General features: G+C 45.0%; 1 protein-coding gene across 1 annotated transcript in view; it reads right to left on the bottom strand.

Moving 5' to 3' along the window:
• The window catches only part of NOX1 (NADPH oxidase 1), a 30,836-nt gene extending 3,474 nt beyond the window's left edge, over positions 1–27,362 (bottom strand). Inside the window, exons 1-11 of the mRNA XM_069985927.1 lie at positions 27,243–27,362; positions 17,891–17,986; positions 10,706–10,816; positions 9,978–10,062; positions 8,860–9,002; positions 7,118–7,299; positions 6,159–6,330; positions 5,521–5,613; positions 3,609–3,844; positions 3,301–3,463; positions 1,366–1,512 (exon numbers count right to left, since the gene is read on the bottom strand). Of these exons, the coding sequence (XP_069842028.1) occupies positions 1,366–1,512; positions 3,301–3,463; positions 3,609–3,844; positions 5,521–5,613; positions 6,159–6,330; positions 7,118–7,299; positions 8,860–9,002; positions 9,978–10,062; positions 10,706–10,816; positions 17,891–17,986; positions 27,243–27,287 (1,473 nt within the window). The 5' untranslated portion in view covers positions 27,288–27,362. The remainder of the gene's footprint in view (positions 1–1,365; positions 1,513–3,300; positions 3,464–3,608; positions 3,845–5,520; positions 5,614–6,158; positions 6,331–7,117; positions 7,300–8,859; positions 9,003–9,977; positions 10,063–10,705; positions 10,817–17,890; positions 17,987–27,242) is intronic.
• Positions 27,363–27,647: the final 285 nt, after the last annotated feature.

The following is a 27,647-nucleotide window of genomic DNA, read 5'->3' as shown; positions in this document are numbered from 1 at the left end:
TGTCCCCTGAGTTCCGATGACATCACGATTCAGGGTAAAATACCCAACCCAGCCGATGGACAGCCCGCTTAGCCAATCAGTGACTGCAGGGGTGTCCCATCCTGATAACTGACTGGCTAAGAAGTAGTCCATCAACAGGGTTGTGACGTCGGCTGTGAAGGAGATCTCAGAGCCCGTGGGAGTCCCAGAGCGGTAGTCCAGTGCTACAAAGGCACGCGGAGAGTTGAGTTGTGTATGTTTATTCTGTTCCCCCCTGCCGTTTGATTTTTTTTTTTTTGGAATCGCTGGACTTCTTAACTTATTAATTAAGATGGAAATAACCCTTTAAAGGAGAAGTCTGGCAAAAGTTTTTATTAAAGTATTGTATTGCCCCCCAAAAGTTATGCAAATCCCCAATATACTCTTATTACGGGAAATGCTTATAAAGTGCTTTTTTCCCTGCACTTACTACTGCATTAAAGTGACACTGTCACCTCCTTTTTGCATTCTGACATCTCTACACAGGTGTAATGGGTACATTTAGCATTTTTCATACCTTATTTCATATCATACATCATGGTGTTTGTTCAAGTAAAAAGTGTCCTTTTATCAACTGCAGATTGTATTAAGTGGGCGTGACCTCGCGGAATTAGCGCCACTTAGCCCCGCCCACAACACACACAGTTGGCCCCGCCCCCTCGTTGCCCATTGGAACAGGCTGGCCGAAAGGTCTAGACCCCCTCCCTTTACATCGACCAACCAATGGTCGTCAAGGGGGCGGGGCCAACGGTGCCGTTGTGGGCGGGGCAAAGTGGCGCTAATGCCGCGAGGAAGATGACTTTTTACTTGAACAAGCACAATGACGTATGATATGAAATAAGGTATGAATAACGCTAAATTTACCCTTTACACCTGTGTAGAGATGTCAGAATGCACAAAGGGGGTGACAGTGTCACTTTAAGGCTTCACTTCCTGGATAAAATGGTGATGTCACAACCCAACTCCCAGAGCTGTGCGGGCTATGGCTGCTGGAGAGGATGATGGTAGGGGGATGCTCAGTGTCCCTCCAGTTCCCTGTGTCCTCCTTCCATCACCCTCTCCAGCAGCCACAGCTCGCACATCTCTGGGAGTCGGGTCGTGACATCACCATTTTATCCAGGAAGTGAAGCCTTGATGCAGCAGTAAGTGCAGGGAAAAAAGCACTTTATGTGTAGTTCCTGTAATAAGTGTATATTGTTGATTTGTATAACTTTTGGGGGGGCAATACAATACTTTCATAAAAAAATTCGCAGGACTTCTCCTTAAATCATAGGGATCATTTTTCTTTTTTCAAATTATGATTAATCACAGTTTGACAACAGATCTGAAATCTGACATGGCACTTACAATGCTGCTGTCCCAACTGGTCAAAAAGAGTCGATAATTAAGAAATCCATCTTTTCCTGAGGTGATCATCTCCTGTTCCAGAGAACGCAGCAGATCAGCAAACCAGGCAAAAGCTCCAGTCTCCCGACAGATCCAGTAGAAGTAAATCTGGAGATGTAAAGTTTAAATTTGTCACTTTTCAGTCATTTTGTAGAATTGTGGCAAGACTGCAATGGTACCGCATCAGAACTACAATACACCCTAAAATCCTCCCAGGAATATAACAATAAAAGTTCAGCTTGTTCTCTACTATAATTATTTTCTTTTCGTTAGTTAGACAGTACCTTAGTATAGACTTCCTGGTTGTCTCATGTGAACATTGGATCTATTAGCTTCGACCTTGGATCTTTATATTAAATGATGTCATTTATTTAAAGAAGTTCTACATCTATTTTTACTGTGGGATCAAAGGCATACTAATGTGTATGAAAAGGAGGATCATAGACGTGGAGACTTAGGGGTACTTTGGAGTCAAAATGCTTCATTTTGCTAATACAGTACATTGCTTTAATAAAGTTATATTACTTTGTAGCCTACAGCAATCACCATTTGCCGTGTAAAGGCTGCCGCACACATTGATCAAGTCGGGCAGCGACCCCTCAGGTACTGTATAAGAAAAAAAAAACCTGTATAGCACTGTGTGGCAGTGCTTGATCAAGCAGGGAATGGGGAACTGCAGGCTTAAGGCCCTATTCCACGGGTCGTTTAGAGGAGCAATATCGTTCGTATTCGGCCGATATCGGCCGCTACGAACAATATTCGTCCCGTGGAATAGAGTGCAACGATCAGCCGACATCGTTCATGTCGGCTGATCGTTGCAGTCGCTTGTTTTTCAACATGTTGAAAAACAAGCGACTGATATAGCAGCGATCTGCTGCCGTCGCTCCGTTGAATAGGAGCATCGGCAGCAGATGCTGCTATATCCTATGGGCTGGCCGGACGATCAACGATCCCCCGGGCAGCCCCCCCGCAACTCCCCGCCGCCCCCTCCCGCACTCGCTCGTTGAATAGCGGCGGCAGCGAGCGGGGAACGAGGAGCAAACGAGCGCTAATAGCGCTCGTTTGCTCCTCCAAACGACTCGTGGAATAGGGGCATTAGACATCTGTACAGTTCCTGACACAAACAGTGGCAGCAGAGGGGCTCATGTATATAAAGTAAAAACGATACATGTAGTTTATTGAAGTTATGTTACAAAAGTAATATTTTTAAAGCAATGTATTAGCAAAATAAAAACATTTCTGTGAATCTCCGGAGTACCTCTTTAAATGCCATTCCTGCTTCACTGGGAGTTCTTTTTCACCACAAATTTTACAGTCCCGTAGGGCCATTTTACATGAAGAAATAATTGGCCGAATCAGTTATATTTGGAACACTCGGACCTGGACCGATCAAAAATTTTGTCAAAAGTTTCACAAAACGTCAGGAACACTTTAAAATGATCCCTGTCAGTTAGAAACTATTCTCCAATCTATTTTGCTAATAGTTACCTCTCTATGGGTATTTTATAGCTGTATATATTTAACATGTCACTACCATTATAACATAAGCTCACAGGAGGACCGCTATAAAGAGGTTATCCAGAATCTGAAAAACATAGCTGTTTTTTCCCCACAAATGGCGCCAATCTTTTACTCAGTTTTTGTTTGTTACTGGAGCTCAGTTCCCATGAACTATGTGGAGCTAAGCTATATTGCTACACACAACCTGAGGACAGGTGTGGTGCTTTAAAAGTGAGCCTCTATGTTTTTCTCATCCTGGACAATCCCTCTAACCAGAGCTGGATGTATTTTTAAATAATCATTTTAAGTCATTTTGCTATCGTTCACATATATCTGAACCATAGCCCTATTTTTGTAATATTTTAATATCTGAAAATATAAGAGGAAATAAATTACCTTTTTTGTTTTCAAGCGGTGATCTTCATGTTGAAACTTATACCAGATCGATTTTAGGATTGAGGCAAATGGGGTTACACCAATCCCAGCACCGACCAGCATGCTGACTTCATATGCAAAAACATCCTCACTAGCTGTTCCAAATGGGCCATCTACCTCAAGGCTGATAAAAAAAGGGGAGATTATTGACTTAAGTTTGAAAAGGCAGATAAATACCAACTATAATGCTATATACATTATATATATAATATATATAAATATATATCTATCGGAAATCAAATAACTAAAGTTCTGTATATAAGTCTTACCGTGGTGGGTTATCTGCTTTTTCTTGAAAGTCTTTAATGAGGTTGTCAGTCCAGTCCCCTGCTGAACGAATGTGCACAGAGAACATGTCTTCTTCAGGGGCAGATGTTAGAGTAAAAGGGTGCCACTCTAGCCGAGAGACTGAAGGACAGTTGATAAAGATGTATTGACCAACTTCCATCCTGAATCCTCTTTTTTGCATTTGAATTTCAAGGACCTTTGATGGATGGCTCACAGTCTAGGAGTAACAATCATCTATAAAGTTAGTTAAGCTGACATGCATATTAAACTGCACCAGTCAAACACTATTTCTCCCAACTCCAGCATAAGCATGAACTAGTAGGGAGCAGCTGCCAGACACCTCCAGCATAGGCATGTACTAGTAGGGAGAAGCTGCCAGACACCTCCAGCATAGGCATGTACTAGTAGGGAGCAGCTGCCAGACCCCTCCAGCATAAGCATGAACTAGTAGGGAGCAGCTGCCAGACACCTCCAGCAAAGGCATGTACTAGTAGGGAGCAGCTGCCAAACACCTCCAGCATAAGCATATACTAGTAGGGAGAGGGGAATAAGCAGCTGCCAGACACCTCCAGCATAGGCATGTACTAGTAGGGAGCAGCTGCCAGACACCTCCAGCATAAGCATGAACTAGTAGGGAGCAGCTGGCAGACACCTCCAGCATAAGCATATACTAGTAGGGAGAGGGGAATAGGCAGCTGCCAGACACCTCCAGCAGTGTTTTTTCTATGTAGGAATAAAGGATGGCAGATGTTAAAAGCCAATATGACAAATTAATCTGTCCAAAAAGATAGGCGCAAAATGACTTTGTGTGAACATAGCCCTAAGGATGTAAAAAGAAAATAAAGGGAATCTATTAGCAATTTAAAGAGGTTGTCCAGGAAAAATTAACTTTTCTACAGGATAGAGAAGAAATAAGAGACTGGCGGCCCTCAGCATCTTTGTTATGAACACAGTTGCTCCTATGGAGAGGACCGAGTACACCGTAAAGCTCACCGTAAAGTTCACACTACGTATATTTCAGTCAGTATTGTGGTCCTCATATTGCAACCAAAACCAGGAGTGGATTAAAAACACAGAAAGGATCTGTTCACACAATGTTGAAATAACGGCCATTATTTCAATACAACAGCCGTTGTTTTAAAATAACAGCAAATATTTGCCATTATATGGCGGCCATCCACTCAATTTCAACATTATGTGAACAGATCCTTTCTGTGTTTTTAATCCACTCCTGGTTTTGGTTGCAATATGAGGACCACAATACTGACTGAAATATACGTAGTGTGAACATAGCCCCAGAGTGCTAGCTCAGCTCTTAACGGCGGTTCCATAGGAATCAATGGAGATGCTGGAAGAGTGCTTACTTGGCTCTTTCCAACGGCTCCATAGGAATGAATAGAGCCACAAACCCCCCGTGATCTCTTACTTTTCCTCTATCCCGGACAAACTCTGTAAGGCATCCTTACCAGCTGATTTCTTATAGGGGACATCAAGCAAGAACATAAAGTGCCTTTAATATAGCGCTCCAGTGTGCTGTTTTTATAAAAAGAACATTTAACGCATTAATATGATAATGAAGCCAATATGGCTGCCTCCTCATTAAGGGCATTGCCAAAAAAGCAGGTGGTCGGCTGTACTAGGGAACCGAGGGGTAAAGTACAGCAACGCTGCACAGAAAGGAATCATTAAGATTCTAATAAAACGCCTCAGCATAATAAGAATCAGCAGGTTAGCTATATATAGCTATAGCTATATAGGTTTGCTATATCTGCTGATAGATTCTTTAGTATCACAAAGTATTCAATGTAAAATCAAGATATAAAAAAAGACAATTCTCCTAAAGCTTTCAATGACGTTGGACAGGTTGAAAGCAACGTGTGTAAATACACCCACCTTTATAACAACAACTCTCTGCTGTGAACGATAAAACCTCAGAAATCTTTCCAGTATGTATATTATAATTGGAGCTATAATCCACTTCCATGTCTGGAGTAAAAAAAAAAAAAAAAAAACTTAAAAAAATCATTTTAATATGGCATTTTAGCATTTTTATCATCGATGGCTATACACAGTAAAGCACTGTTGTAGTTACTAATCTATTATCATTAAGTAGGTTATGTAATAAGGTGTAATAAGCTATAATATATCAGAAATACTAAAAATAAGGGGGCCAGGAATTATGTACATGCCAGTAGTATGTATATGTGGATGTTATAGGGAACCATAATGTAGTTCCTAGAGTTTGATACAGAGTGATACTGTGCCTCAGTTTGCCTCTGCAGTGTCCCTGACCTATCAATCCAATGGGAATCCAATCCACCCCAGCTCAGAGCTGGCATAGATTTCAGTGAGGGCACACTTTGATCCACTGGGATTTATTTAGAGATGTGTTCATCTCTACACAGATCCAACGTGCTCGTGTGCTGGTGTGGAGTTATTTAGATATTTATGACACTGGTCTTGATAAACCCCTACTATATGGTAGGGTGAAAATACAGGACAGAGATGTGAAATACAATCACTTTGCTTACCATAGGATCGTTCCCTTGAAAGCTGGGCATTAAACACTGATCCTTGTGGTGATCATCATCGTCATCATCATCATCTCTACTTTTTTTCTCCTTCCAAGCAGTGTATTTCTCATGGCAATCTTCATAGCTGTTACTGTCAAGGCTAGTAACCGTCTGGCCTCTGACTATGCGACTGAGAAAACAATCACAATGTAAGAAGAAAAAATTATGCGGAAAAGGAAGAAAAAGTAATAAGCAATTATGTATTGACATCAAGTAAAACATCTTTAGGCTATGTTCACGCAATGTAAAGAAGGGCCATTGTTTGCAATTAAAATATCGGCTGTCCTTGTCATAAAAAATTTGTTGCATTGAAATAAATGCAAACAGCGGCCGTTGTTCAGTCAATGTAATGTACAATGTCAATTATTACTGGCCATTGTGCACTAAAATCAATGCAATTTTCACTACAACAACGGCTGTTTTTTGACTCTCACTACAATGGCCATTGTTTTTGAGTGCCGAACAACGGTCGTTGTTCATACAATGTGTGAACGTAGACCACAATACTGACTAAAATATATGTAGTGTGAACGCAGCCTAAAACAGCAAGAGGGTAAGTATTCAGAGCACAGAGGTGTTGCAGCTCTGGTCACAGCAGGCCACATCTCTTTGACACTTAAAACAATAAAATAACATCTTATTGAAAAGTATGCACCATGATGTAAGGAATTATTATGCACAGTTACATCATGATGATGACTATTCAGATCCCTGCTGTGACAGCCACTCAACCTCCTAGATGCCGCAGTCACAATGAGTCCACAAGGATTTTCAGAAAATTAGAATCCAAGATAGTTTCTAGGTGGTGTGGAGAAATGGGAGATTTTTTGGCCTTATAGTTCATGAAGATAGAAATGGGGATGATAGGAATAATAACAGTAAAATGCAAAGCTTTAAAGTACTGAATACACACTCACCCAACTCCATGAATCAGCAGACCAGCAAAGAAGATAATAAATAGATGGTGAGTGTACCAGAAAACTTCAAAATAGCATCTACGAATAAACTCAGTAGATGATGTGATCATCAATATCAGTGCCAGTGTGATCACCACGCCTGTGACACCAGCAATGGTAGTGAAACAAATAGAAGACTGTGTCTGCCAAGGAAAAGAAGAGAGAGAATACATAAGTTCTGTTACTTCAACAAGCGAAATCATTTTTGCTAACATCAGCAGGTTTTCCTTGTTGTGTAACGTTTGTAAGGGTTAAAAAACAGAGGCTTTTTGTGTGTGTTTGTGTTAACCCTTCATATCATAAATTTATGATCTTATATCTCATATGAATCCTGAACGTGTCCAACTGTATGCAGGAGACCATGGTTGGTTTTGATGTAGTACCAGATTACGTTTCCATTGCTCTGTGATTGTGCTGTGAATGTATAAAGAGACAATATACAACCTTTTTCTATTTGCCCAGAAAACCCCCTTTCAGTTTTGTGGCTATTTGCTAAAGAAAGGGCCACTGTGCTCTTAAAGGCTATGTTCACACAATGTTTTTTCAGCTCCATTTTAAATGACGTCCGTCATTTTGAATCTAAAATAATGGAGGTCATTTAGCTGTCTGGCCTCCCCTTAGTGCAATGACTGCTACATTATTCTAGTTTGGGGTTACTAATTGGCCTTTGGATGTGTCTTAATAGAAAAGTCTATTGAAGTCTATCGAATTATTTTGACGTCCGCGGTCAAAACGGCCGTTATTCAATACATTGTGTGCATTGTACATCCGTCTTTCCATTGACTTCAATGGCATTCTCTATTTTTGATGTTGTGTGAACATAGCCGGGGGCTAGGTTCACACTATGTAACTGTGCGGCTGTATTTTTTATGCGGCTGTAAATGTGCGGATGAAACTACGGCCGTGGGAAAAAATAGACATGCGGCTCAAAACATACGGTCATTTACTTGGAAATCTGGTTCAACTAAAAATAACAAATAAAATCTTAAGAAAGTGATGCAAACACCTCTGGATGCATCTGGGAAAGCAGGGAAACAGTTTACAGGAATTGCTATTACCGGGGTTTGCGATCCTCTGCAGTATGCCGATCCCGATGTCTCTCATGGTTTATATATTAAAATAATAAAACACATTTTCGTTGTAATAAAGTCCCTTTCGTTGTTCAATAATTAAATTTAAACTAATCCATCATTTTGCAATTAAATATACTGTTAAAATAAATATATATATAAATAAATGTATATTTATATATATAATTATTTTTTGACAGTATATTTAATTGCACAATGATGGATTCGTTAGAATTAAATTATTGATTAACGAAAGGGACTTTATTACAAAGAGAATGTGTTTTATTAATTTAATATATTAACTATTAGAGGCATCGGCATTCGGCATCATTGCCGGCTATTTTTGAAGTACTCCGTACGGACCGCCTGTCAATCCACGGCCGCATGTCCAGCCGCAAACAATGGTCTTGTTCATTTTTTACGGGTCCGTTTACGATAAGGCCGTAGATTCATACATAGTGTGCACTGTGCAGCCGTATATCGTATACTTCCAGCGTACCCATGAACCACCAAAAATACCGCCGCACAATTACAGCCGCAAATACAGCCGCACACTTACATAGTCTGAACCTGGCCAAAGGCTGTACAATAAGTTACACTACAGTACAGTATAGTCATTTTATGATGTTTTACCTCAGTCTTGGATCTTATTGGGTTCACCCAATCTCCTTTCTCATTACCAATGCTTGATAGCATTCCCCCAAGAGTTCTATTTGTGGACTGTGCGCCATCATAAAACCTTTCAACGTTAAATAAGTGTGCAATTGTGTGGACAGCTGAAAAATACATAATAGAATATGTTTAGTGCATTAAATATACATAGCAAACCTACTTTCACCTAAGGAAACTAGTATGACCACCATTATTACATCTCTCATAGGGGTTGTGACTTTTTCAAGAACCTTGAACATCAGAAATTAATTTCTTACTACCAGGGGTCTTTATAGAGGTAAGGAGGTCCCATAACAAAGATTACAATGGTCACCTATTACTGTTATTTAGCCTTGTTGGTTAGTTTGTTAAAAGAAAGGCTAACTAATACAGTTCTTGAAGGGGGTTTCTGGGCTTATATAAATGATATCTACAGCATAATCCATAAATTGCTGATTGGCTGGGGTGCTGACACCCAGAACCTTCACGTATCAGCTGTTCCGCACTACACAGTAAACAGGGTCGGACGCCCTACACCGTTCATTGTATAATGCAGAAACTTTGTAATTGAACCTCAGCTCCCATTACATTGAATAGAAGCTGAGCTGCAGTTACCTCCACCACCACCTGCCACCTCCACTAGACAATATACAGTGTAGGTCTTCCTTCACTGTGTAGTGTGGCCCGCCATACAGCTGATCAGTGGAAGTGCTCTTCTTGACATCTGTGGATAACCCATCAATCATATAAGCTTGTAAAAAACCCATTAATAATATTTAGACCAGCAATGACAATATTGAATGAGATAGACCAGTAAAGAGCTGCAGTATAACACAGCTACTACAAAATATATGGGGTCTGGTAAACAATGAGGAGGCTGTAGTGTCTGCTGTGGCACCAGTGCCTCCTAGATCAGGTGATCAGTGGGGATGCTGTGGTCAGAACACTAGTGATCTGACATTGGTAGCCCATCCTGAGAACAAGTCATCAATAGTTAAGTCTTGGAAAACCACTTTAAGGATACTCTTAGACACTTGGCTCCAAATAAAATATACAATTTTAGTGAAAAATAGAAACTGATCAAAATCCCAAAAAGTTACCTGTCATTAAGGCAATTGTGTAACCCAGAATCTTATGAAAGGCCAGATTGTTATCAAGCTGTTTTCTCACTGAGCGTCGACAACACTGGAAGAAAATACATTTCATTTACACATTTGTGCAGCACGTACATACAGGACAGCCTAGTATAAGCTAAGTGGCAGAGAATTATAGACCTAAAAATCAGGTGGACATTGACCAGACATAGGATTTGTGTTAACAGCTCCTGACAATTTACAGCACATGTGGCTGAAACCATGGCCTGATTAATCCCAGCCACACTGCATGGCTATTGGTAACCACATGAGGGGGTGGTTGTGGTCGCATATGTTGACTGCAGTGTTGGAATGCGGCCTATAGGAGGATATATTTCAGGTGTGTATGATGCTTTTATAGAAATGACGTGTGTATTTGGAGTCAAACAGCATGGTAATAGGCGAGTCAGCTGACAACTCTCTAATGGCTATATACAGTGTTGCATTGGACTTTAGCACAAAAAAAAAGAGATAAAGATTAGGACACACAAACACACTTCCAGACAGGAAGCATACCAAATCTCATAACATACAAATGCAATGCAACTATATATAGTTTGCAGAAGAAATCACGTATGGGCAAGATATATGACATTACTAATAACAAGGTTTTAACATTATATATATGCTATACTGTAATAAATTATTATTATATGTTATATTTTAAAACATTTAACACAAACATTTGCACTTACTGAACATGTTCCACGTAAAAAGGACAGTAGGTTTCGGCAGACAGGTAACAGAATGAGCAAACAATTAAAATTGAGACAAGCCGCAGATCCTCGGGCCCAGGCAAGAGCAGACTGAAACAGAAGCACAGGAACACAGTGTAAAGATATACCTCCAGTCTGGGCAAATGTATAAATAGGGGTTTAAAAATCAGTTTTAGCCATTACATCAGAGCTTATGACCTTATGTATAAAAGGATTCTAAAAGGTAAATCACACAATTTGTTCTCATTCTCTAGTGCAGTTGAAGCTTTCAATTGACAGCAACATTTAGTGAATACCACAAATTTTTGGGTCAGGATCCCTGATTTAAATAAAAAAAAAAAACAACTGCTAGGACTGTAAAATAATAATGTAAAATAATCTATACTCACCTTGCCAAGTCCAGCTGAATGACATGGTCCACCATGATGCCTCTTTTAAATGCGTAGACACGCAGTGAATTCATGAGAAGTATTTATTTCAGTCTTCACTATAACTTGTTTTTCCTTGTCATTAGATACTATATACATGATAATATCAGTAGCGGATTATAATAGGACCGTTTCGGGCGGTAGCCCAGGGCCCTGAGCTCCTGGGGGCCCATGGCCCCCCAAACAGACTTGTGCTTTCAGTAGTGTATTATATCCAGGCTTCACTTCAGCCATGATTTGCATAACAATCACAGTTTTTTACCACAATTTTGCACAAATCAGGGCAAAACTGCAACCAGGAGACAATGCAGTAACATTAGAGAACATACTGAAGGACCTTATCATGTGACAACGATGTCACCACAAGTCCTTTACAGGCTGCATTATGGAGGAAAAAGACTAAAGCTGGTGCCGCCATAGTTACAGTGGGTTAGAGGGGCCCAAGCTTGGTGAACAGCCCAGGGCCCATGATAAAGTTAATCTGCCCCTTGTAACGCCTGGAGTAGTGGATCCACTGGACCGGCACCAGCGATGGCACAAACCTCACCAGGGAGCGGAGTCTAAGGGGCCGCTGGTTTTCACCAGAGCCCGCCGCAAGGCGGGATGGACTTGCTGCGGCAGGCGACCCCCAGGTCGCTACCCCTGGCTTGGTTGCTGGTGTCGGCAGGCGAGGCGTGGCAGGAGATGGCACAGGCAATGGTCTGCAGGTGAGAGCGCACGTGACAGGCTGGACACGGGAACAGGTGGAGTGACAGGGAAACAGGAACCAGGAACAGGGACTTGGGACCAGGTAACGGACAGGACTCAGGAACAGGGACTTGGGACCAGGTAACGGACAGGACTCAGGAACAGGGACTTGGGACCAGGTAACGGACAGGACACAGGAACAACAGGGAGCTGGGCCAAACGCTATGGGAAGCATGTAGAGGCTCCAACCCAGGGGACAGGGCATGCTGGGATTTATAGGGGAGTGATTAGGTGCAACTACCAATTAGGAGCGCACTGCCCCTTTAAATCTGAGACAGCCGGCGCGCGCGCGCCCTAGGAGGCGGGGACGCGCGCGCCGGCCGGCACAGCGGGAGACAGGAGCGTGGAGAGGTGAGGCGCCCCCCGGGGCCGAGGTGATAGCAGCGCCGGGTCCCCGACTATGGACACCGGCTGCTGCATGGGGCAGGAAGCGGTCGCGGCGGCGGCCCGGAACGCGGGACGCCGCCGCGGCCGTGACAGTACCCCCCCCCTTTGGCCTCCCCCTCTTTCTTGCCTGCAGATGGCACAGGAAGCCACAAAGTCTTTGACATCTTGAAACAGACTAGGCCACCAGTAGTGGCGAGAGATCCGTTGGCCGGTCTTACGGACTCCAGGGTGCCCGGCCTCCAACGAGGAATGACCCCACTTCAAAATACCTCTTCGAAGCGCAGGGTGAACATGAGTCTTTCCGGGGGGTACTCTCTGAAGCGAGGAGGTGACGACTGGTGCTAGGCGATCAGGCGGTAAAACATGGCAAGGGACTGTGGGTCTGTGGACGAGGACCTTCTGTAAGTTCTCCCGGTGGTGAGAGGACACGACCTTAGTCTTGGGTACGGAGAGAGGGTACACCTCGGCAGAGAAGGCATCCGCCGAGTCTTGGTCTTCTGCCGGTAGGTCGGGTAGAGGCTTGGCTGGGACAGGAAACGACATAGTACACTTGGTCTGAGGTGACCTGAGACACTGGTTGGAACAGTCCTGACCCCAACTGAGAATCTCCCCGGTTCTCCAGTCCAGTTGAGGGGCATGTTCTTGCAGCCACGGGAGTCCCAGGAGGACCGCGGGGGAAGAATGGGGCAGGACGTAGAAGGATATCTCTTCTTGATGTAAAGGACCCACCTGGAGGACTAAAGGTGCGGTCTGGTAGTACACACGGTCGGTAAGAATTTCGCCTGTGACCGAGGAGATAGACAGGGGCCTGGCTAGTCGGGTCACGGGTAGCCGCCATCTTTGGACCAATATTGCCGCAATAAAACTGCCTGCTGACCCAGAATCGAGGAAGGCAGTAGTCTGATGATTTCGTCCTGAGAGAGTCCGGATGGAAACTGGCATAGACAGACTTGGAATGGTGGCATTCACACCTAGGGACACCTGTCCCACCGGACCTAGGTGCGAGCATTCTCCGGATGTTTGGGGACGTAGGGGACATCCCAGCCGGAAGTGATCGGAACCACCGCAATAGAGACAGAGATTCTGCTCCAGGCGCCGGATTCTTTCATCAGGCGTCAGGTGAGCCCGTTCCACCTGCATAGGAATCTCAGGAGAGGGTTGGGACATCGAAAGGTCAGGATTCTGGAAAACCGGCGCCAGCTGGGGATGGCGACGGGAACGGGTTAGTAAATGTTCATGCCGAACCTCCTCCTCCCTCTCCGAAAAACGAGTATCAACTCGGGTGGCCAGTAGAATGAGTTCGTTCAGGGAGGTAGGCAGGTCTCGGGCAGCGAGCACGTCTCTCACACGACTAGACAGGCCCTTCTTGAAGGTGGCCAATAGGGCGGCCTCGTTCCAGTCCAATTCGGCTGCCAGGGTGCGGAACTGGATGGCGTAGTCACCAACAGAGGAGCTGCCTTGAGAGAGGTTGAGGAGAGCAGTCTCGGCTGAAGAAGCACGGGCAGGTTCCTCAAAGACGGAGCGAAACTCGAATAGGAAGGCCCGGAGATTGGCAGCAACTGGATCATCACGGTCCCACAGTGGCGTGGCCCAGGCCAGGGCTCTACCTTCTAATAGGCTGATGATGAAAGCCACTTTAGAGCGCTCGGTGGAAAACTGACTACTCAAAAGTTCAATGTGCATGGTGCACTGAGTCAAGAATCCTCTGCACAACTTAGAGTCCCCAGAGTACTTGCTTGGGAGGGCCAGTCGGAGTGAAGAAGAAGCGTCAGGAGGTGGTGTGCGCTGGGCAGTAGTCTGCTGCTGTAAGGCGGCAGTGAGTTGCTGGATCTGCTGTGACTGCTTCTGGATTTGTTGCGCCTGCTGAGTGACCACTCTGGCGACATCACGGAGATCAGGCACCTCGCCGGGATCCATGGTTGGAGCCTACTGTAACGCCTGGAGTAGTGGATCCACTGGACCGGCACCAGCGATGGCACAAACCTCACCAGGGAGCGGAGTCTAAGGGGCCGCTGGTTTTCACCAGAGCCCGCCGCAAGGCGGGATGGACTTGCTGCGGCAGGCGACCCCCAGGTCGCTACCCCTGGCTTGGTTGCTGGTGTCGGCAGGCGAGGCGTGGCAGGAGATGGCACAGGCAATGGTCTGCAGGTGAGAGCGCACGTGACAGGCTGGACACGGGAACAGGTGGAGTGACAGGGAAACAGGAACCAGGAACAGGGACTTGGGACCAGGTAACGGACAGGACTCAGGAACAGGGACTTGGGACCAGGTAACGGACAGGACTCAGGAACAGGGACTTGGGACCAGGTAACGGACAGGACACAGGAACAACAGGGAGCTGGGCCAAACGCTATGGGAAGCATGTAGAGGCTCCAACCCAGGGGACAGGGCATGCTGGGATTTATAGGGGAGTGATTAGGTGCAACTACCAATTAGGAGCGCACTGCCCCTTTAAATCTGAGACAGCCGGCGCGCGCGCGCCCTAGGAGGCGGGGACGCGCGCGCCGGCCGGCACAGCGGGAGACAGGAGCGTGGAGAGGTGAGGCGCCCCCCGGGGCCGAGGTGATAGCAGCGCCGGGTCCCCGACTATGGACACCGGCTGCTGCATGGGGCAGGAAGCGGTCGCGGCGGCGGCCCGGAACGCGGGACGCCGCCGCGGCCGTGACACCCCTGGATACTATATACATACTATATGAGTATAACTTTTATAAAAAACTGACTAGCTTTCTGGGATGAAACGTTTATATTAGGTCTTGGAGACGTTGTCTCTGGTCACTAGTATCTGGGGCAGACCTTCTGACACTTGGACTAAGGGCCCTATTACATAGGACGATTATCGTGTGAAATATCATTATAGCATTTGAATTTAAATGATAATCGTTTCGGGTAAATGCAGGCAACGATCAAACAACCAATAAGAAATCACTTGTTTGGTGCTGACACCAAAATGATTGCTAATCGTTCGCTGTATTTCTACCTTCCTTCTCTGTAACACTCATTCACTTATCGTTCACTGTAATTCCACATTGTTCCTTCATTTGCTGGGATCAGATGCAGTGAACTATCATAGTAAGAATCGTAACTAACAACTATCGTTCTGTGTAATATGATGAACGATTTCAGGTTAATGATAAACTATCTTGTTTGGATTATTCGATATAAATCGCCACATCTAATAGGACCGTTAGACAGCCTAGGCATTAGTGAGACAGTCCTAGACTTAAGGCCCTATTACACCAAGCGATTATGGGCCGTAGGTAGTGTTACAAGGCAACAATCAGCCGAGATGCATGATATTGACTGATCATTGTCTTTCAACACGTTAAAAGAAACCCATGTTTATAGCCAGCTGAGTGTTGCCCACCTCTCTGTGTAATAGGAGCAGCACCAGCAGACTGCTGCTATTGCCTATGGACTACTAAAAACCGTTCAGATAGCCCCTCGCCGCTGTATCGGCCAACAGCGAGGGATATGATATGACTTACCCTCTTGCCTTCTCCATACCTCTAGGTTTGACCTGTATTTTCTAGTCATTTTTGCTCCATATACTGAGAACACCTATTTTGGCTGCCTATAATAGGTGTTTGTTACGCATATTTGTTTATATTAAAAGTTATGTTTTAGTTCTTGTTTTAGTGTCCTGCTGCCTTTGGTAACTTTACCTTAGGGAAAGGGTGCAGTGCCATGAAAGGACTAATCCACTAGAGGGCAGAAGGGAGCTGGTGAGCATTTTTTTTTTTCTTTTTTCTTTTACACCCCTAGGAGGCGGTTGTTTGTTTACTTGTTTTTGTTTTATTTATTTCAATGTAATCTTCATAAAAAAACATCTGAATTAATTACTGAAGAGATGAATATGACATTGACATCTGTTAGGTGATTGGCTTGGGCTCCTAATGCTGGCCAGGGTTTGCCCTCCCTTGTTGATACAACTGATATGATGAACAATCATTAGCTTGTTATACAGGTATGTGCCAAATGTATCAATATCTCCATTGCTGTCAGTAATTGGCTGTGTGCTCACACACAGCACATCACTATTAACTATTTGTGGCAGGGGACAATGTCCCAGTTGTGATATAGCACAACATAATGACACAGTGTGAACACAGCCTCAGAACACCAATTGAAATTGGAATTTAAAAGGAATGTCTCAGCACTCAGACCCGACCCGAGTTGCTGACAGTGTTATTATTGGTCACATCACCCTATGCAACATAGTAACTACAGCTTATTCGTCCATGTAGCAGAAAACTTAATCCTAGTGTGGCCAAGTGTCAAAAGAGGAGTTGCGGCTCTCCATGCGTGCCATGCTCTGTCACACCTCCTCCCTCCTCCTTTTGAATAATAATTTTATATCGGCCTCTAGTTTCCGAGCCGCTGATGACACACACGTCCTGTATCCTAAACTCATTCAAGCACCGTAGACAGGAAGAGCGGTGCAAGTGTGCTGAGAAATTAAGCTTAATTCCATCAATGAGCATGCGCCGCTCTTCCTGGTTACCGTGCTTGAATGAGTTTAGGATGCTGGAAATGCATGTCATCAGCGGCAAGGGAACTGGATGCAGATAGGAAATTATTTAAAAAGAGGAGGGAGGAGGAACCAAGGAGAAGACGTACGGCACAATCAGAGATCTGCAACTCCTCTATGACACTTGGTTACATTAAGGCCCTATTCCACCAACAGATCTGAAGACAGATTTTCTGCCAAAGATTTGAAGCCAAACCAAGGAGTGGATTTGAAAAGAGGAGAAATCCAGTCTTTCCTTTATGACCTGTTCTCTGATTATAGTCTGTTCCTGGGTTTGGCTTCAAATCTTTGGCAGATAATCTGTCGTCAGATCTGTTAGTGGAATAGGGCCTTTAATGTCCCTATTCCACCAACAGATCTGACGAAAGATTATCTGCCAAAGATTTGAAGCCAAACCCAGGAACAGACTATGAACAGGGAACAGGTCATAAAGGAAAGACTAGATTTCTCCTCTTTTCAAATCCACTCCTGGGTTTGGCTTTAAATCTTTGGCAGATAATCTGTCGTCAGATCTGTTGATGGAATAGGGCCTTAAGGGCCCTTTTACACAGAAAGGTTATCTGACAGATTATCTGCCAAAGATTTGAAGCCAAAGCCAAGAATGGATTTGAAAGGAGGAGAAATCTCAGGCTTTCCTTTATGATCTGATCTCTGTTTATAGTTTGTTCCTGGTTTTGGCTTCAGATCTTTGGCAGATAATCTGTCAGATAATCTTTCTGTGTAAATGCACCATAAGATACAGGTATTATGTTGAATAAGGTGTTGTGACCAATATAACACTGTCAGCAACTCGGATCGTGCCTGAGTGCTGACAGATTCATTTTAATTTGTAAGTTTGTGTGGTCAATATGAATATCTTATTCAATAACTCTGTATTATTAAAAAATACTGTTTGTATACTGTTATGATGAATCTTATCCTCCTATATAGTGGTATAATTGGAGCATGTTCACACAACCTATTTTTCCAATATCTTGTAGAATATTCAGCAGAAATCCACGGTATATATAGTTAGCATTAAGTCACTGGTATATACAGTTTCCCTTCATATACAATGTATTGATCAGTACTTACTCCCAATATAACTCTGGTATATGCATATTGCTTCTGTGTTTGATAAATCATAAAGTAATAAATAAATAGGAAAATGTTTAGTCCAAGCCAGGCAATCTGCAAGACAGAGAGAAAGGTGAAGATGTGAACTATAGTGAAATGCTCTGAAATCCCCCTAACCCACAAAAAATATAGGTATATAGGAAAACATGGTTAAATCACAATTCCAAATAAAATGATTTACTAATTATGAGAGAATAAATGTTGTGTGAGCAATAAAATGCTAGAGTGCCCGTTACTCAATGCTCGAGTCCTCAAGTAATGAACCCCTTTGAAATCAATGGGAGACTCGAGCAAGTTACCAGGTTCCCCTAGCTTGGCAGAGCAGAGGGTGCCTAGTTCACTTTAAAGTAACCTGTTGCATTTTCTCGTTTTAATTTTTGTGTATTTCGTCCCTTGAAGGAAAGTGTAAATGAAGTATACAAAAATTAGAACAAAGTAATGCGATTGCTTTCTGTAGGACACATTAGAATTCTGGAGGTATGCAGTCAATTGCCAGTCATACTGCCATAATTCTAATGTGTCTTGCATTTCATTTTAAAGGGGGTTATCCAGCCATATAAAACTGATGGCCTATCCTTAGAGAAAGCCATCAGTTATAAGTTGCAGGCGATCTGACCCCTGTCACCCCTCAGGGTTCACTGTTTGGGGCAGTAATGCCTTCTTATAATTTATGATGCAGACCTGGTTTTAGCTTCAGCTCCATTACAAAGCCTTAACCCAAATAAAACAAAAATGTGTAAGGCCATGTTCCCTCATGTCGGTGGACATATACAGCAAAAACCGCACCCTGTGTGTTGACCAGTGGCCGCCCAATGTTGCCAGGAATATCATCATGTTTTTGGAGCCAAAGCCAGAACTGGATTTAGCAGGAAGGAGAAATATAAATCATTCCTTTATTCTTTCCTTTAGAATCTACCCCTGGCTTTGACTCAAAAGACTGAAAGAAAAGCAGCCACAAAAATCTGTAAGTGAAACCACCCTTTTACTGCAAATGAAAATAAACTGTTGCACCTTTGTTATGGGAATGTTTATTCTGCGCTTTATGGTAAAACTTGCTAGGTAAGGTACTTTTTAGATCTATTGAACGATTGTGCACGGTATTAGGATTAAGTTATTTGCAAGTTCACACTGCCTAAGAATCACAACCTGAGACGAGTTTAAGCTTTCATTGTTAGAAAAAAAAAAGTGGTATTGCAGTATTTCAGAATCACCAGTTTTACCTGCCACAGGCTATGTTCAGACAAAGGGGCGACTGGCAAAAAAACAGCAACAGATAATGTTCTTTAACATTATTTGCTACCATCATTATGAAAAGACAGTCGTGATTTTCACATCATGCTGAAAAAACGGCCACGGCCCCGAATTGACATGTCCGTAGTGTGAACATGCCCTCACCCTACACTGAAGGAAAAAAGCTCCTTAGTTGGGGGAGAATGGCAATGGATATCCCTATTGAGTTAATTATATTTGACAATTTCAGCTAGAAACAAGAACATTTCATTCAAGTTATATCACGCTATAGATTTAAGGGAATCTCTTAACAGGGTAGGCAATACTAACCCGCTGGTACAGGGTTATGACTTTGCATATGCTGATCGCAATGGTGTACTTTGGGGAAGATGCGAGGCTCGACCGGTCACTGGCCAGATGGTGAAGTGTGACTCCACTACAGTGGTGGTTGGTCGGGGAATAGCTCTGTCAGGTGTTATGTTGTCGTTATGCCAGTGCCAGTTGGGCACACAGGTATGATGGCACACCTTCTTTAAGTTTAGGGAGGCTGGCTATACCCTTTCCCCTGTGGTCAGTTACCTGCCGGGATGTGAAGGGGTCCCTTGGGCACTTATCACGGTGGTCCGGAGTGAAGTTGTGACACACCCGGACTATTGGTACCGCCACCCACAGAAAGGGGAGATGACCCAAGGAAGGTGCCATTACTGTGAAGGTGCTGAGATAAGAATCACTGAGTCCCGTTACAATAAATAAACTGTTCTTTACTGCAGGAATACTTGATACAGTGGTATAAAATACTTTGGACTTGACTGACGACACTTGTGCTTAGAGCTCTAGAGGTAGAAAAGCTGTGCTGGCTTGGCTGCGTGCTAAGAAGTAGAGTAAGTTCAGAGAAGTAGAGAGGAGGATGTTGAGAGAGTCCCAACCCAATGTAATACTGTGCTCTGCCGGAACTTTAGAGTTTGAATATGTAGAATACTTGAGAGTAGATAGAATACTTGTGCCCCTGTTTTGACTCTTTGTTCTTTGCACCACCTATTGCCCACCAGTGTCGGGACAACCCGTCCTAGAGGGTGACACAAGCCCCAGACCTTGGTACCTGGGCTGAGCAGAGTGGCTAAGGTTCCCTGGTTACACCTGCGCTGCAAGATAGAGTACATAGGCTTTTAGCAACTTTGCTCTAACAAGATAAGTTCCTCTTTCTTCAGGATACTGTCCTGCACCTTTAGACTTGTTCTTGGCATGGGCTAGGATGATCACTGACTTGTCCTCTCTGAAAAAGTCTAGCACTGCATAGTGTGGAGAAGTGCTGCTTTCAAGAAGAGAGTGTCCTTGCTTGCCATGTGTGTCTGTTCTGCTTAACAGCTAGGGTACTCTGGACTTGTCCTCTAACAGGGGACCTGGCATAAGCCAGGGCCCAACTTGGCTACTGTAGAGACCGTTCTGGCTTGCGTCCTCTCTGTTCAGCAACTTGACTAAGATTTACTAACACTTCCTTTCCCCATGTGACTACCTTCTACAGGGTATGTAATACCTGCTGTGAGTGGGTGAGAAGAGAGTGCAAGAGAAGAAAGGAGAAAAGAGTCAGGAAGAGAAGAGGAAAGAGCTCTAATTGGTGCACAAATCACAAGCAACAATAACCCCTTGAGTACTACAGCTGTGCAACACATAAGTACAGTATATAATATACATACTAACAACATCTAGTGGCAAAACTTAGGTACGACTACATCACTACTTACACTTGGAGTACAGGCTTTTGCGAAGGGTGTATCTACTAGCGACACCACAATATTCAAAATGCACCCCTAACATACGCCACGAAATAGGGGCACATGAAACAAATGTACACCTGCTCCCAAGAATGGCGTACAAGGAAGCAAGTCTTGATAAATGTCCCGCTTTGTGTTTAAATCTGTTGCGCCATTTTGGAGAATCACCCACTCTGCAGCTCCAGTAAGTACAACGCAGTGATCAGCATTGGCAAAGTTATAACTCCATACTAGCAGGTTAGTATTGCTTAACCTGCTGACAGATTCCCTTTAAGCTGAAAGTGTAGGTACACCAACAAAGATAGTCATCACATAGTGCTCATAGGGCCAGGGCTACACTGTGATTTTTTTTTTTTTTTAATGTCGCTACAAACTACAAAAAGTTGCAGAGTAGCCCTGACATAAGTAGAAGTGGTCTTACTTTTAAATCTGATTTCTTTGAAGTCAAGTATCCATGTAGTCCTTTAAGGGTATATTCACATGAACGGAGAATTACATACTCGCTGCGGTCGTTCAGACCACAGCGAGTATATAGTGTGTGGGAACTGCCAGGACCTGCCGGAGTCCGTTCGAGTGGATATACCCTCATGGTGCGTTTACACACAGAGATTTATTTTACAGATTTTGGAAGCCAAAGCCAGAAATGGATTTGAGAAGAGGAGAAATCTCAGTGTTTCCTTTATGACCTGTTCTCTGTTTATAGTCTGTTCCTGGCTTTGGCTTAAAAAATCTGTCAGATAAATTTCTCTGTGTAAATGCACCATATAAGATTTTGAGTAATTGCTTACCTGAGATTTATTGGATAACTACTTAAAAGTAGCCAAAAACAAAAAGGTTTATCAGCAGCACAAAAATTTTTTAAAAAATATATGAGATGTGGGTGCACGCCTCACCAAACCGGACCCAGTTGGCATCAGGAAATCCACAGTAAAGTAGTAGAGAGACAGCACTTCCAATGAATCCAAGTGAAGTTTTAATGTACACCATTGGTGTACATTAAAACTTCACTTGGATTCATTGGAAGTGCTGTCTCTCTACTACTGTAACGCCCGGAGTAGTGGATCCACTGGACCGGCACCAGCGATGGCACAAACCTCACCAGGGAGCGGAGTCTAAGGGGCCGCTGGTTTTCACCAGAGCCCGCCGCAAGGCGGGATGGACTTGCTGCGGCAGGCGACCCCCAGGTCGCTACCCCTGGCTTGGTTGCTGGTGTCGGCAGGCGAGGCGTGGCAGGAGATGGCACAGGCAATAGTCTGCAGATGAGAGAGCACGTGACAGGCTGGACACGGGATCAGGTGGAGTGACAGGGGAACAGGAACCAGGAACGGGGACTTGGGACCAGGTAACGGACAGGACTCAGGAACAGGGACTTGGGACCAGGTAACGGACAGGACACAGGAACAACAGGGAGCTGGGCCAAACACTATGGGAAGCATGTAGAGGCTCCAACACTAAGGACAGGGCATGCTGGGATTTATAGGGGAGTGATTGGTGCCACTAACCAATTAGGAGCGCACTGCCCCTTTAAATCTGAGACAGCCGGCGCGCGCGCGCCCTAGGAGGCGGGGACGCGCGCGCCGGCCGGCACAGACCGCGACATGCACGGAGGAGAGGTGAGGCGCCCCAGGGGCCGAAGCAGCAGCAGCGCCGGGTCCCTACACAAGGACCCCGGCGGCTGCACGGGACAGGAGGCGGTCGCGGCGGCAACCCGGGACACGGGAAGCCGCCGCGGCCGTGACAGTACCCCCCCCCCTTTGGCCTCCCCCTCTTTCTTGCCTGCAAATGGCACAGGAAGCCACAAAGTCTTTGACATCTTGGGATAGACTGGGCCACCCGTAGTGGCGAGAGATCCGTTGGCCGGTCTTACGGACTCCAGGGTGCCCGGCCTCCAACGAGGAATGTCCCCACTTCAAAATACCTCTTCGAAGCGCAGGGTGAACATGAGTCTTTCCGGGGGGTACTCTCCGAAGAGAGGAGGTGACGACTGGTACTAGGCGATCAGGCGGTAAAACGTGGCAAGGGAATGTGGGTCTGTGGACGAGGTCCTTCTGTAAGTTCTCCCGGTGGTGAGAGGACATGACCTCAGTCTTGGGTACGGAGAGAGGGTACACCTCGGCAGAGAAGGCATCCGCCGAGTCTTGGTCTTCTGCCGGTAGGCCGGATAGAGGCTTGGTAGGGACAGAAAACGACATAGTACACTTGGTCTGAGGTGACTTGAGACACTGGTTGGAACAGTCCTGACCCCAACTGAGAATCTCCCCGGTTCTCCAGTCCAGCTGAGGGGCATGTTCTTGCAGCCACGGGAGTCCCAGGAGGACCGCGGGGGAAGAATGGGGCAGGACGTAGAAGGATATCTCTTCTTGATGTAAAGGACCCACCTGGAGGACTAAAGGTGCGGTCTGGTAGTACACACGGTCGGTAAGAATTTCGCCCGTGACCGAGGAGATAGTCAGGGGCCTGGCTAGTCGTGTCACGGGTAGCCGCCATCTTTGGACCAATGTTGCCGCAATAAAACTGCCTGCTGACCCAGAATCGAGGAAGGCAGTAGTCTGATGATTTTGTCCTGAGGGAGTCCGGATGGAAACTGGCATAGACAGACTTGGAAAGGTGGCATTCACACCTAGGGACACCTGTCCCACCGGACCTAGGTGCGAGCATTTTCCGGATGTTTGGGGACGTAGGGGACATCCCAGCCGGAAGTGGTTGGAACCACCGCAATAGAGACAGAGATTCCGCTCCAGGCGCCGGATTCTTTCATCAGGCGTCAGGTGAGCCCGTTCCACCTGCATAGGAATCTCAGGAGAGGGCTGGGACATCGAAAGGTCAGGATTCTGGAAAACCGGCGCCAGCTGGGGATGGCGACGGGAACGGCTTAGTAGATGTTCATGCCGAACCTCCTCCTCCCTCTCCGAAAAACGAGTATCAACTCGGGTGGCCAGTAGAATGAGTTCGTTCAGGGAGGTAGGCAGGTCTCGGGCAGCGAGCACGTCTCTCACTCGACTAGACAGACCCTTCTTGAAGGTGGCCAATAGGGCGGCCTCGTTCCAGTCCAATTCAGCTGCCAGGGTGCGGAACTGGATGGCGTAGTCACCAACAGAGGAGCTGCCTTGAGAGAGGTTGAGGAGAGCAGTCTCGGCTGAAGAAGCACGGGCAGGTTCCTCAAAGACGGAGCGAAACTCGAATAGGAAGGCCCCGAGATTGGCAGCAACAGGATCATCACGGTCCCACAGTGGCGTGGCCCAGGCCAGGGCTCTACCTTCCAATAGGCTGATGATGAAAGCCACTTTAGAGCGCTCGGTGGAAAACTGACTACTCAAAAGTTCAATGTGCATGGTGCACTGAGTCAAGAATCCTCTGCACAACTTAGAGTCCCCAGAGTACTTGCTTGGGAGAGCCAGTCGGAGTGAAGAAGAAGCGTCAGGAGGTGGTGTGCGCTGGCCAGTAGTCTGCTGCTGTAAGGCGGTAGTGAGTTGTTGGATCAGCTGTGACTGTTGCTGGATCTGTTGAGCCTGTAGGGCGACCACTCGGGCTACCTCACGGATATCAGGCACCTCGCCGGGATCCATGGTTGGAGCCTACTGTAACGCCCGGAGTAGTGGATCCACTGGACCGGCACCAGCGATGGCACAAACCTCACCAGGGAGCGGAGTCTAAGGGGCCGCTGGTTTTCACCAGAGCCCGCCGCAAGGCGGGATGGACTTGCTGCGGCAGGCGACCCCCAGGTCGCTACCCCTGGCTTGGTTGCTGGTGTCGGCAGGCGAGGCGTGGCAGGAGATGGCACAGGCAATAGTCTGCAGATGAGAGAGCACGTGACAGGCTGGACACGGGATCAGGTGGAGTGACAGGGGAACAGGAACCAGGAACGGGGACTTGGGACCAGGTAACGGACAGGACTCAGGAACAGGGACTTGGGACCAGGTAACGGACAGGACACAGGAACAACAGGGAGCTGGGCCAAACGCTATGGGAAGCATGTAGAGGCTCCAACACTAAGGACAGGGCATGCTGGGATTTATAGGGGAGTGATTGGTGCCACTAACCAATTAGGAGCGCACTGCCCCTTTAAATCTGAGACAGCCGGCGCGCGCGCGCCCTAGGCGGCGGGGACGCGCGCGCCGGCCGGCACAGACCGCGACATGCACGGAGGAGAGGTGAGGCGCCCCAGGGGCCGAAGCAGCAGCAGCGCCGGGTCCCTACACAAGGACCCCGGCGGCTGCACGGGACAGGAGGCGGTCGCGGCGGCACCCCGGGACACGGGAAGCCGCCGCGGCCGTGACAACTACTTTACTTAAAAGTAGCACTAGGGAGTCTTTTTCCCCTTATAGAGACCTATCTTTAATCACTGGTACTGAAGCAGTATAGAGAACAATAAAGTTCAGTGTTTTTTCCATCTACAGTATACAGTGGTACCTTGGTTTAGGAGTAACTTGGTTTAAAAGCATTTTGGTTTGAGAGCTCACAGTTTTTTTTTCAAAATTGTGACTTGGTTTAAGAGCATTGCTTTGGTGTAGGAGGGAGACTGGGGGAGGGGCATGGTCTGCATAGCAGGGTCTACAGCACTGTACTCTGACCCAGGAGGTCTCCCTCACCTTCCAAATCATAACAGATCCACTTCAGGTTGGGGCTTATATCAGAGGACAGGACTGTGGAGGTAAATCTCTCCATAGCTGTAACCTCTCTCTTCCTGGACAGGGTGCTGCATGCATGTGTCCACATATGTCCTGCTCATTCCTTCATGCTCCCTGCAGTCTCTGTCAGTCCTGATTGGTCCATGCTTAACACACACCCCTTCTCCATTGCTGTCATGTGACCACACAGACCTCTGACAGCAGCCCTGCATTTTCTATTCTAGCCTGTTGTACTACACTACTGCATTATGGGGATCTGCATTTCTATCCTGTATCTACACACTGCTGCTGTGTTACCAGGTTTATGCACTTACTATACATTGTACACCACATGCTGATTTCTATACTGTACAGTAACTTATAATATTACATATTCAGCTCCTTATAAATGTTTGTCTTATCTGTTTTACATGTTATTCAGAATATAAAATCATTATTTTGGGGGTGTGGAACCAATTGTCTGCATATCAATGATTTCTTATGGAAAAATTTGCTTTGGTTTAGGAGTGGATTTGGATTACAAGCACAGTCTCGGAACGAATCATGATCGTAAACCAAGGCACCACTGTATATAATATATTTCAAGATGTATCTGCTTTGGATTTTTTTCCATTTATTTGGGGATTTAATGTATTTTTGCCATGTTTTTAGTTTCCTAGCAGTATTTTCTATCATTTTTGTATAAAAATTCTTTATCAAAAACACATGGAAATGTGTAACTGGGATAGCGGAAAAGTACCATCTGACATCATATATATCTAACATGCACATTTGTACAATGCTTTGGAATATGCCCAACAGTGCTTTAGTTTTGATGTTAAAATGATGCTCTGGATGTCCATCTAATGTATTTGGCCCCTCTCTGGGGGGACATGTATTGTACATGTTAAATCTCAGTTGTCCAGTCCTTTTTGTGCCTGAAGGGATAACCCACCACCAGAACTATTTGGCACAGTCTTAAACCCCTCTCTCTATTGCCTATGGTGTGGTTGAAAGAGATAGCCGAGTGTATTCAATAGCTTTCTTATCTTCTTCTTATTATTATTATTCCTGTCCAGAATGCTTCCATGTCTAGATGAGTTCTGGATGTTAAAGGCATAATACAAAATATTCTTTTTTTGTAAATACAATGGATGTATGAAATGTACAGACTAGATAAGCACCAAATGATTAATGGTGTAAATTCCTTTTTTTAATAGTGCTGAAAATATGTAAGTTTGTAAGTATGTATGTAATTTGTACATCTGCAGCATTTTAGTCTTATGTGAAAGTTTACTTAACTTATGGAGGCTAATGGTGCTAATACACAAATTTATCAGACAGATGTTTTAAGCCGATAGCAGGAGTGGATAAGAAAAGAGAAGAAATCTCAGTCTTTCCTTTATGATCAGTTCTCTGTTTATAGTCTGTTCCTGGCTTTGGCTTAAAAAGTCTCTTAAATAAATCTCTCTGTGTAAACGCACCCTAAAAGAACCCTATTTCTGTCTCTCTTGGTTTAACACCCTAGGAATACATTTGACGTATGTATTAGCAGCTTTCTATGCATTGTGAGAGTAGCCCTACACAATTTATACATTTTGTTCTATTATATGTACTTCTAATTAAGTAGTTCTTTTAGGAAGGTGAGTTAAGATTTCCATCTCAGCTATACACAAGCATCAAGTAAATGCAATTTCTTACCAGAACTACTGCAGAGAACCAGTGATTAGCAATCCAGTTTCCCATTTTGGTGTCTCCTGTCTTCTTAGCTGTCGCGTTTGTTCCTCCTCTGCTGTACAATGAGAGCGATTTTGTCTCTGCCCAGCTCTGTCTTTATTGAGCGTGCTATTAGTCATTCCTTTTTTGCAACAGGTAAATTCCCAGTGCATGTCTATAAGGAAACAATCACATTAAATTTCTTTCTTCCTAGTTACATTCCCAGTACTTGGCCTTGACCCTGTTTGATAGTGGGAGAACTTGTTCAGGGCCCCTGTGTTACAGACATTTACCCACTCTTGGATCTATAATGATTTATTGTGTAACAATAGTAAGTCGTCATAGATTTATTTCAGCATTTTGATACTATAAAGATAGTAATAATAACAA

This window comes from Dendropsophus ebraccatus, chromosome 10 (assembly GCF_027789765.1).
Source record: "Dendropsophus ebraccatus isolate aDenEbr1 chromosome 10, aDenEbr1.pat, whole genome shotgun sequence".
Classification (NCBI taxonomy): domain Eukaryota; kingdom Metazoa; phylum Chordata; class Amphibia; order Anura; family Hylidae; genus Dendropsophus; species Dendropsophus ebraccatus.
The sequence above is the reverse complement of the archived record's forward strand: the minus strand, read 5'-3'. Positions and strand labels throughout refer to the sequence as shown.